The sequence below is a fragment of the Mobula hypostoma genome, chromosome 12, assembly GCF_963921235.1.
Source record: "Mobula hypostoma chromosome 12, sMobHyp1.1, whole genome shotgun sequence".
NCBI lineage: Eukaryota > Metazoa > Chordata > Chondrichthyes > Myliobatiformes > Myliobatidae > Mobula > Mobula hypostoma.
The window spans coordinates 53,373,756-53,385,152 of record NC_086108.1 but is presented as its reverse complement, the minus strand read 5'-3'; the positions used below and the strand labels follow the sequence as shown (position 1 = coordinate 53,385,152).

The window sequence follows — 11,397 nt, the reverse complement described above, 5'->3', positions numbered from 1 at the left end:
CTTGTTGAGATGTCTGGGATCTAAAGGTCACAGTATCAAACTAAAGGATCATCCATTCAGAATTCACTACCTCAAATGGTAGTGAATCTTTCGAATCCTATATCCAAAAGGGCTATGGAGATGAACAGATTGAGAGATTTTTGAATATTTAAGTACTTGAGTAATGTAAGATTAGTGAATGAAAGTGGGACTGAAACACAAGATCGGCCTTGATCTGATTGAGTGCAGCACAAGCACAAAGGACAGACTTTTACTATTTCTTTGGCATTGTTCACAATTCCTTTTCCTTCAGACAAAAAAAAAGTCAAAACTCAAATAGTGATTAAAATAAAAATATAATGTGGTCAGAGGATGAAACTACACATAATAGACAATAGGTCCAGGAGTAGGCTATTCGGCCCTTGGAGCCAGCACCGCCATTCACTGTGATCATGGCTGATCATCCACAAACTTTCCTGCCTTCTCCCCATATCCCTTGACTCCACTATCTTTAAGAGCTCTATCTAATGACAGCACGCGCAGCCTCTCCGGTGATGAATATCTGTTATCTGTCAAGTAGGGGATCGTGCACAATCCTGATTTGATGGAGACGGACGTGAGTACATAGTGGAACATCTGGAAAATTGCTGAAATGTCTGCTTTGCTACCGCTGCTACTGTGTGGTAACCGGAATCTCTGGATCTGAAGGCCTCAAAATCCTCGGCTTTGCGTGTTTCAGCGGCCGGGGAGAGGTCAAAGGCGGTCGGCAGAGGATGGCGCTCAGGACGCTGTATCGGAGAGGCTGCTCGGAAGCTCGGAGTTTTCAGATGGATGGACTCAGAGTCCGCTGCTTTCAAGGTATCGGCAAGGTGATGGTGCCTGGAGGTTTATGGCAGGGAGTTTCTCCCTTTTGCCGCCGCTATCGGGGACTCGGGAGCCGATCTACTCGGGACTTTGAGACTATTTTTTTTACTATGCTTATGGACTGTTCTTCATCAAATTATGGCATTACTTTGCACTGCTGTAACTATATGGTATAATTATGTGGTTTTGTCAGTGTTAGTCTTTGGTCTGTCTTGTTTTCTGTGATATCACGCCGGAGAAACATTGTATCATTTCTTAATGCACGTATGCATTTCTAAATGATAATAAAAGAGGACTGAGCGTTCTCATAATCTAATCTAACTCTTTCTTGAAAGCATCCAGAGAATTGGCCTCCACTGCCTTCTGAGGCAGAGTATTCCACAGATCCACAACTCTCTGGGTGAAAAAGTTTTTCCTCAACTCCATTCTAAAAGGCCTACCACTTATGCTTCAACTGTGGCCTCTGGTTCTGGACTCCCCCAACATCTGGAACATGTTTCCTGCTTTTAGCGTGTCCAAACCCGTAATAATCTTATATGTTTCAGTCAGATCCCCTCTCATCCTTCTAAATTCCAGTGTATGCAAGCCCAGTCGCTGCAATCTTTCAACATATGACAGTCCCACCATCCCGGGAATTAACCGTGTGAATCTACGCTGCACTCCCTCAATAGCAAGAATGTCCTTCCTCAAATTTGGAGACCAAAACTGCACACACTACTTCAGGTGTGGTCTCAGCAGGGCCCTGTACAACTGCAGAAGGACCTCTTTGCTCTTATACTCAACTCCCCTTGTTATGAAGGCCAACATGCCATTAGCTATCTCCACTGCCTGCTGTACCTGCATGCTTACTTTCAGTGACTGATGAACAAGGACACCTAGATCTCATTTTACTTCACCTTTTCCTAACTTGACACCATTCAGATAGTAATCTGCCTTCCTGTTCTTGCCACCATAGTGGATAACCTCACATTTATCCACATTAAACTGCATCTGCCCACTCACCCAACCTGTCCAAGTTACCCTGCATTCTCATAACATTCTCCTCATATTTCACACTGCCACCCAGCTTTATGTCATCTGCAAATTTGCTAATGTTACTTTTAATCCCTTCATCTAAATCATTAATGTATATTGCAAATAGCTGCGGTCCCAGCACCAAGCCTTGCAGTACCCCACTCGTCACTGCCTGCCATTCTGAAGGGGACCTGTTAATCCCTACTCTTTGGTTCCTGTCTGTCAACCAATTTTCTATCCGTGTCAGTACCCTACCCCCAAATACCATGTGTTCTAATTTTGCCCACTAATCTCCTATGTGGGACCTTATCAAAGGCTTTCTGAAAGTCCAGATACACTACATCCACTGGCTCTCCCTTGTCCATCTTCATAGTTACATCCTCAAAAAAAATCCAGAAGATTATTCGAGCATGATTTCCCCTTCATAAATCCATGCCGACTCGGACCAATCCTGTTACTGCTATCTAAATGTGCTGCTATTTCATCTTTTATAATTGACTCCAGCATCTTCCCCACCACTGATTCCAGGCTAATGCAGAGATGGGCGGGCAGATAATGAATTTGAGCAGGGATACAGATTGCAGAATTTACAGAATGGGTGATTTTGAGGTAGAATAGTAGCTGGTGAAGTCAAAGATTACAGGGAGCTGAGGTGTAGTATGAAGTCACCCAGAATACAGAGATTGGGGCAAGAAATATGATGGAATACTAGTAATAAACGAGATATGGTGCATAAATAGGTTGGCAAGTTTTTAAAAGATTGCTCCAAGTAGCAGAAAAGATTGGAAAGTGCCAGAGAATTATTTGAGAGGCCGAAATGCAATTCGTAAGAAACATGCCAACTTCATGTTATTTTCAACAGTACAATTAACAGACACAGAAAGTAGTCAGTAAACAGAGAAGTCTCTGCCAAAACACACCAAAACCTCAATGAATCACAGATTTTGGAAAAAGCTTTATTCATGAATTACAATGTGTTCACAGATGGTATACAACATTGATCCTCCAGAGCAACAGAAAAAGTGAATGAAATGGGTAAAAAGTTGGGTGAGATTACCTTGAGTATTTAGTGTTGAGTGTAAATTGATTTTTTCCACTAATATAAAAAATACCAAAACCAATGTTATTTTTGAAAATAGAATAAAAATTGCCACAATATCCAATAGCTAAATTTCTGGTATGTTAAAAATAAAGCATGTGATGTAGAATTTGTCTGATATGTGTACTTTTGTTTAGCAAGATGAAGGACATTATGATGATTATGAAGACACGTAGTCCTCTCTTATTGTCATTTAGTAATGCATGCATTAAGAAATGATACATTATTTCCTCCGGTGTGATATCACAAAACACAGGACAAACCAAGACTGAAAAAACTGACAAAACCACATAATTTCCGAAAACATCGCGCTCTGATCAGCTCTCCGACACTCGAATCTGTCCAAACAATTCGACCTCCTTCTTGGTCGCCAAAAGCAGGCAAGGCCAGGGATTTTGAGGCCTACCCTTTGAAAGATTCCCGACAACACAGTAACGACAGCAGTGAACGGGCGTTTCAGAAATTTCTCCAGATGTTCCTCTGTGCTTTCACTTCCATTCTTCATCAAATCAGAATTGTCCACGGCCCCTCTTTAACAGATACAATATCATTTTTCACTGGAGGGCTGTGCACACGCAGGCGTGCCACCATCTTCTCCTCCCGCTCCATTAGAATTAGGCATTGGGAGCAGATTCTGTCTTAAAGGACGTGTCTCAGTATCGCATACACTAGACTTAACTATGACAAGATTAGGTGTTTTCATGCAGCCTTGCAAAGGTGTCTGTTACTTGGTCAGTCTGATACTTTTGCACCACTCATACCAGCCAGGTGGTCTCTTAGACAGACACAGCCAATTTACATATGGTTAAGTTGCAGTTAGCCAATGTCCGAGGAAATTTTCTAAATTTTTTATCCTTGTTACACAAACTGTCTAATAATCAGGAGGCTGCCTGGGGAGCAAGACTCTGGCAGTTAAACCAAATTGTACTTGTAAATGAAATCCTTCTGAGAAAGCCCAATTGCAATGATGTAAAACTCTAACAATCCAACACCCATTGGACTTTGCTGCTGGCAATTCAATAAAGGGAACATGGAAACCTAGCCCTAGTGAGTTTAAGAGGAACGTGGGAACCAGGACTTTATGTTATAAAGGGAGATAGTAACCAGAGCCTGTTATGTTGAAGAGAAAGCGATAAGTCATTAATACTACTCCAAAAAAGATATTTCCATAAATGTTTTTTGCACTGGTCAGTCGATATTATGTCACATCTAAAATTACATCAGTTCTTTTGTACAGATTAAGAACCAGAATTCTGTGTCGTTAATTTAGTAATGTAAGATGGTGCTGATTTTATCATATGCACACTTTAGTTCCAGTTTCTTTAATCTCTCCACACTACTGTTCATTGTGCCTTTTAAAGTCCAACATCTATTACACTGTTACTTGCACCTTCAGCTCTCTTTCCTCTCACATTAAAAAGCACACTAGCTAGGTGTTATAGCCAGGGTCATAGAACGGTACCGTATGGAAACAGGTCCTTTGGCCCACCAAGTTGACACTGACCATCAACCATCCACTTATATTAATCCCATTTTAATCTTCCAACATTCCTATCGACTCCCTCAGATTTTACCATTCACCTACATTTTAGGGGCAATTTATACCCATGTAGTCACAGGGAGAAAGGGTAAACTCCACATAGAAGTCAGGATTGGGCCTGGATCTCATGTTGGGAAGCAGCAGCTCTACTAGCTGAGGTATTGTAACATTCCAATAGTCTCAAAATTTCATACCATAACTATTTAAGTCATTGAGTCATACAGCACAGATAAAGGCCTTTCAGCTCTACTCATCCATGTTGACCAAGATGCCAAGTCCCATTTGCCTGTGTTTGGCCCATATCCCTCTAAACTTTTCCTATCCATACACTTGTTTAAATGGTTTTATTTAAAACTCTGTTTGCCTTGACCACTTGCATCTTCAAGGGAACCATGTCGTGTGGCATAATGGAATATCAGCTTCAGTTTTGGTACGGCAAATGCCACTCAAACACAAGATACTGCATCTGGTAGCCTGGCCAAAAGCCCTATAAAACACATTTTAGTAGAAGCAGATGGACTGGATTGATGGATGGCCAGGAGACCATCTGCTTGCGAGATATGCTCCAATATCTATGCTTTTAGGCTACTAAGCACTGATATTTTAAAAATCTTGTGCTGTTGTAATTAAAGTAGTGCTTACAAACACATATAATGAAAATAATGTATCATATGAAATTATTCCCCATCCACTCTCAAAAGAAGTTTTCTTGCATAGCGTGACTTCACAAATCAACATCAATAATTTCCCTTGACTAGTAAATGGATATTCCATAGAACCATGATTATACAAAACATTTAGCCAGCGAATAAATTAGATCAATTAAAAATACATTAGAAAGCACAAAGTAGTGTCAATTTAACGTGCACAATTTGCACAAAGGAACATTGTCACCCAGATGCGTTATAATGCAGCTTAATAATGGAGCTCAATAATACAGCTCCTTTCCTACATTGCATTTCAAGTCACAATGCTTTCTGTGCAGCAGTAAATCCATTCTCGCCTCTCATCGACAGGCATCACATGTTGGCAGACCTACAAACAAGAGAAATATTAAAATTAATATTTCTATGTTATACTTTTGTGGCAAATTTGAGGCTGACATAGAAGGGATAATAATTTCTACATAATCCTTTTTCCAATTTTAATCATTCCATGCTCCATGGCATATTGGCTGATTTCAGCTAGGATATCATTTTAAAAAATTGAAATTACTCTCTTCATTGTATATGAGCAAGGGAGAGGAAAATTATATCAGTTTCTTACTGATCAATATGCAATAATCTGTTTGAAATGTTCTTTTAGAGATACTTACATGGCAAAATTTGAAATGACTGAGAAGGGATTATTTATACATATAGATCCTTGGTTTCATCCAAAACAGTTTACAACCAATGCCCCTCATGAATAATAGCTCACCAAAGCTCAGTTTCGGCCCACAGCAAATACAGCGCAATAAATCTGACCAGATGCAAAGATTTAGGAGTAGGTCAGGGATTCTTTGCTGAAAAACATGACCTACTTTGATGGGGCAAGTTCAAAGATCAAAGTAAATTTATTATCAAAGTACATATATGTCATCATATACAACCCTGAGATTAATTTTCTTGTGGGAAACACCACAGAATCAATGAAAAACTGAACACAGGATGGACAAACAACCAATGTGCAAAAGACAACTGTGCAAAAAGAAAAGAGCAATAACTATCATGAATATGAGATGAAGAATGTGTCAAAGTGAGTCTATAGGATATGGAAACAGATCAGTGGTGGGATAAGTGAAGTTGAGTGAAGTTATCCCCTCTGGTTCAAGAACCTGATGGTTGAGGGGTAATAACTATTCCTGAAGCTGTTGGTGTGGGTCCTGAGGCTTCTGTATCTCCTGCATTATGGCTGCAGCGAGAACAGAGCATGGCCTGATTGGTGGGAGTCCTTGATGATGATCTGCTTTCCAGCGACAATGCTTCTTGTAGAGGTGCTCAATGGCGGAGAGGGCTTTACCACTGATGGACTAGGATATACCCACTACTTTTCCATTCAACGGCATTGGTGCTTCCATACCAGGATACTCTCCACTGCACATCTATAGAAGTTTGTCAAAGCTTTAGATGACATACCAAATATTCACAAACTTCTATGAAAGAAAGCATGTTAACATAATGGTTAGCACAACGCTTTACAGTACCAGCAACCCAGGTTCAAATCCCGCTGCTGCCTGTAAGGAGTTTGTATGTTCTCCCCATGACCAAGTGGGTTTCCTCCGGGTGCTCCAGTTTCTTTCCACAGTCCAAAGACATGCCAGTTAGTAGGTTAATTCGTCATTATAAGTTATCCCATGATTAGACTAGGGTTAAATCAAGGGTTGCTGGGTGGCGTGCCTATTCCATGCCGTATCTCAATAAAAAGTAAAATAAAATAAAAGTAGAGGCACTGCCGTGCTTCTTTCATTATTGCACTTATGTGTTGGACCCAGGACAGATACTCCGGAATGAGAACACTAAGGAATTTAAAGTTGCTGACCTTCTCCACCTCTGATCCCCCAATGAGACTGACTCACGGAGCTCTGGTTTCCTCCTCATGAAGTCAATAATCAATCCTTTGTCTTGCTGACAGTGAGCGAAAGTTCTTGTTGTGGCATCACTCAGCCAAATTTTCGTTCACCCTCCTTTATGCTGATTCGTCACCACCTTTGATTGGACCAACAACAGTGGTGTCATCAGCAAACTTAGCAGGCATTGGAGCTGTGCTAAGCCTCACAAACGTAAGTATAAAGCGAGTAGAGCAGGGGCTAAACACACAGTCTTATGATGCACCTGTGCTGATGGTGATTATGGAGATGTTGTTGCAATCTGAATTGACTGGGGTCTGCAAGTGAGGAAATCGAGGACCCAGTTGCACAAGGAGGTACTGAGGCCAAGGTATTGGAGCTTATTGGTTAGTTTTGAGGGGATGACAGTATTGAATGTAGGGCTGTTGTCAATGAAGAACATCCTGATGGATGCATCTTTACTATCCAGATTTCCAGGGTTCAGTAAAGAGCCAATGAAATGGCATCTAGTGTTGACCTGTTGTGACAGTAGACAAACTAGAAGAGATCCAAGTTGATCCTCAGGCAGGAGTTGATATGTTTCATCACAAACCTCTCAAAGCACTTAATTACAGTGGTTGTAAGTGCTACTGGATGATAGAAGGCAGGTTACCACATTCTTCTTAGGCACTGGTATAACTGAAGCTTGAATGAAGCAGGCGAGTACTTCAGACTACCAAAATGAGAGGTTAAAGATCTCAGTGAATACTCCAGCCAGCTGATCAGCACAGGTCTTCAGTACTCGGCCAGGTACCCCGTCTGGGCCAGATGCTTTCCATGGGTTCACCATCCTAAAGGATGCTCTCATGTTGGCATCAAAGACTGAAGGTCTGTGGAAAATTGTGAAGGCGCTTCCAGGTTTTGTCAGTCAAAGCAAGCATAAAAGGCACTGATCTCATCTTAGAGCAAAGCTTTGTTCCACATATGTCGCTTGGTTTTACTTTGTAGGAGGTGAGAGCATTCAAGCCCTGCTACAGCTGTCAAGCATTCTTCTGAGATTCCAGTTTGGACTGGAATTACCACTTTGCATTTGAAACGGCTTTCCAGTGATTGTACCCGGATCTCCTGTACATTACAGACCTGAATTCCATTGATCTGGCCCTCAGAAGATTGCAAATCGTTTGGTTCAACCAGGGCTGCTGGCTGGGGAAGACTCTAAGTGATTTTGTGGGGACACACTCGTCCATGACAACTGTGGCATATTTGTTCAGATCTTTTGATGAGTCCTTGAACATGACCCAGTTCACTGACTCAAAGTAGTCCTGTAGCCACTCCTCTGCTACCCGTGACCATCTCTTTGCTGTTCTTACTTCTGGAGACTTGAGCTTTAACCTCTGTGTGTATACAGGTAGAAGGAGGACAAATTACTCAAAATGTGGTCTAGGCATGGAATGGTAGGCATTTCTAATCCTAGTGTAACAATGGTCAAGTGTGTTGGGACCACTTGTGCTGCAGTTGATATGTTGATGATAACTGGGCAGAGGATTCTTCAAACAAGTCTGACTGAAGGTCATGACAATAATTTGCAAAGAATCGGGGTAGGCAGTTTCTTGTTTACTTATTGCTGCATTCAATACCTCAACTGCATTGACCACCTGGTTAAGATCACAGAGGAGAACTCTCTTGTTAAGTAGAATAGGTGGCATTTAATCATTAGATGTTCCAGGCTGGAGAAACAAGACTGTGACAAAACCACTATGTTCGAGCACCACGAAGAGTTTATCATGAAACATAAACCCCCACATTTTGTCCTCAAAATCAGCAGTCCTGTACATACAGTGTCTCAAGAAGCCATCAGGTCTTACCAACATATCCGGCTTGACCGAGTGAGTCATTTCTCCGTGAAACACAAAACACAGCAATCCCTCATTTCCCTTCGAAACGTATAAGATCCTAAAGGGATTGGACAGGCTAGATGCAGGAAGATTGTTCCCGATGTTGGGGAGGTCTAGAACGAGGGGTCACAGTTTGAGGATAGAGGGGAAGCCTTTTAGGACCGAGGTTAGGAAAAACTTCTTCACACAGAGAGTGGTGAATCTGTGGAATTCTCTGCCACAGCAAACTGTTGAGGCCAGTTCATTAGCTATGTTTAAAAGGAAGTTAGATATGGCCCTTGTGGCTACAGGGGTCAGGGGGTATGGAGGGAAGGCTGGGTTCTGAGTTGGATGATCAGCCATGATCATAATAAATGGCGGTGCAGGCTCGAAGGGCCGAATGGCCTACTCCTGCACCTATTTTCTATGTTTCTATGTTTCTATGAAACAGTAATCTTGCCCTTAATCCTCAATCTTGTTCTCCAGTGACTACATTTGCTAATGAGATACTGGATAGAGGAAGTTTTACACTTCAGCATTTTAGTCTGGCTGGCAGTCCTCCCCTCCTCCCTCTCTTCTGGGCATGGTGATGTGCCTTCATCTGCTTAAAAGCTGCCATACTTGCATCCCCGAGAGTTGAGACTGCGACGCACAATCACCTCTGATCTGGGCCGACATTTACGTGCCGGGCGGCACCTAATTAATTAGCTTGTTTATTTCGGCTTTTTTCTTAAAGATGTGTTGGGTACATTCCGGCTACCGCTGCACCCCTGCATGCTTCGCGGATTGGTATCGGTCCGCGGCTCGGCGGTTGGGGACCACTGCTTTAGGATACTGTTAGTTTGTTAAGACGGTTTAATAGTACGCCACTCAAAGGGAAAAATCAGACTGCGGATTGCAGTGATAGTAGTTGAGAAGCAGTATATTTAGAAGTTTTGTGTGCAGTCTGCAACGCATCACCGTTGGTCATCAGTGCTATTTTGATCAATAGCAAGATAGATGAGCGGCAACACCACTAATTAAAAAATATACTCCAATTGTCTCTTCACTGTCAGAAAGAAATCTTTTTATTAATGTACCAGTAACTATAACTACCAGCGATGGTTTATAAGGATGATTCAAAATCACAGATAGATAAAAGGATAAATGATAACTAGAATACCAACAAGACTTCTGTTTATTGAAGATTAATCCTTACTTCCTGGGGTAATTCACACCATTTATTCTCAATTTTGTATCCACGATGTGCGTGGAATTTGCAACTTGGTGGTAGTTTTGTATTAGAACTAGCTGCTTGGAAATAATCATCATTTATTTGTAATCTGGACATCTATGGTATAGGAGCATAACACTTGCCACATAACCTGTATATTACAACAGCTGTGAATTTGATTTGACTAACACAAGTATTCGTTTGCCCAGCCATCTGTAGAGCATTCTGTAAATACAAAAACACTGGCATAAATATCTTGTTAAAATTTAAATTATGTAATCACCATCACCAATAATTTTCAGAGAAAACGTGAAATAATACGCTTATGGTGAGCTGGGAAATTAATCAGCTTGTCACATGCACTCTTATTTATGCAAAATCAATAAATAAAAAATGTCACCTGAAAAGTAGAATATTGGAGGAATAATAACCCATTGGAACTGACATGCTGTGTGTGTGGGATTTGAACTATTTTGCCGGTGACCACTAGGGTTTCTTTCAGATGCCCCAGTTTTTCCCACAGCTCAAAGATGTGCAGGATCGTAGGTTAATTGGACATTGTAAATTGTTCCCACAGTAAGCAGTTGATTTGTGGGGTGGGAGTTGACAGAAATGTGGAAAAAATAAAAATGGGATTAATATTGGATCAATGTAAAATTAGTGCTGATGGGCAGCACAGACTCCATGGATTGAAGGGCCTGTTTCCATGTAGCATCTCTCTAAAACTAATTTCCACCTTCAATTCCTTCAACAGCCCAAGATATATTCCAAACACACCTAGTGACTAATCTACATCAAGTTACCCAATCTTTCCTACATCTCCTCAAGTCAATATTTAGACTACCAAGCTATCAACTACTTTGAGACTTTGCAGCTATTCTAACATATCGATGTAGTCCCCAACATATTGATGTAGTCATAAAGAAGGCAAGACAGCGGCTATACTTTATTAGGAGTTTGAAGAGATTTGGCATGTCAACAAATACACTCAAAAACTTCTACAGTTGTACTGTGGACAGCAGTCTGACAGGCTGCATCACTGTCTGGTATGGAGGGACTACTGCACAGGACCGAAAGAAGCTGCAGAAGGTTGTAAATCTAGTCAGTGCCATCTTGGGCACTAGCCTACAAAGTACCCAGGACATCTTTAGGGAGCGGTGTCTCAGGAAGGCAGTGTCCATTATTAAAGACCTCCAGCTCCCAAGGAATGCCCTTTTTTCACTGTTACCATCAGGTAGGAGGTACAGAAGCCTGAAGGCACACACTCAACGATTCAGGAACAGCTTC

The 11,397-nt window shown here is 41.5% G+C and overlaps 1 protein-coding gene across 7 annotated transcripts in view; it reads right to left on the bottom strand.

Moving 5' to 3' along the window:
• Positions 1–208: 208 nt before the first annotated feature.
• Positions 209–11,397, bottom strand: part of efcab7 (EF-hand calcium binding domain 7) — a 70,897-nt gene continuing 59,708 nt past the window's right edge. For 3 of the 7 annotated variants that reach the window (XM_063064115.1, XM_063064114.1, XM_063064113.1), the window contains exon 14: positions 5,561–10,335. In XM_063064115.1, coding sequence (XP_062920185.1) covers positions 10,228–10,335 — 108 coding nt within the window. In that variant the 3' untranslated portion in view covers positions 5,561–10,227. Of the gene's footprint in view, positions 5,532–5,560; positions 10,336–11,397 lie in introns of those variants that run through there. The other 4 variants (XM_063064116.1, XM_063064118.1, XM_063064117.1 and 1 more) reach the window with 4 other exon arrangements.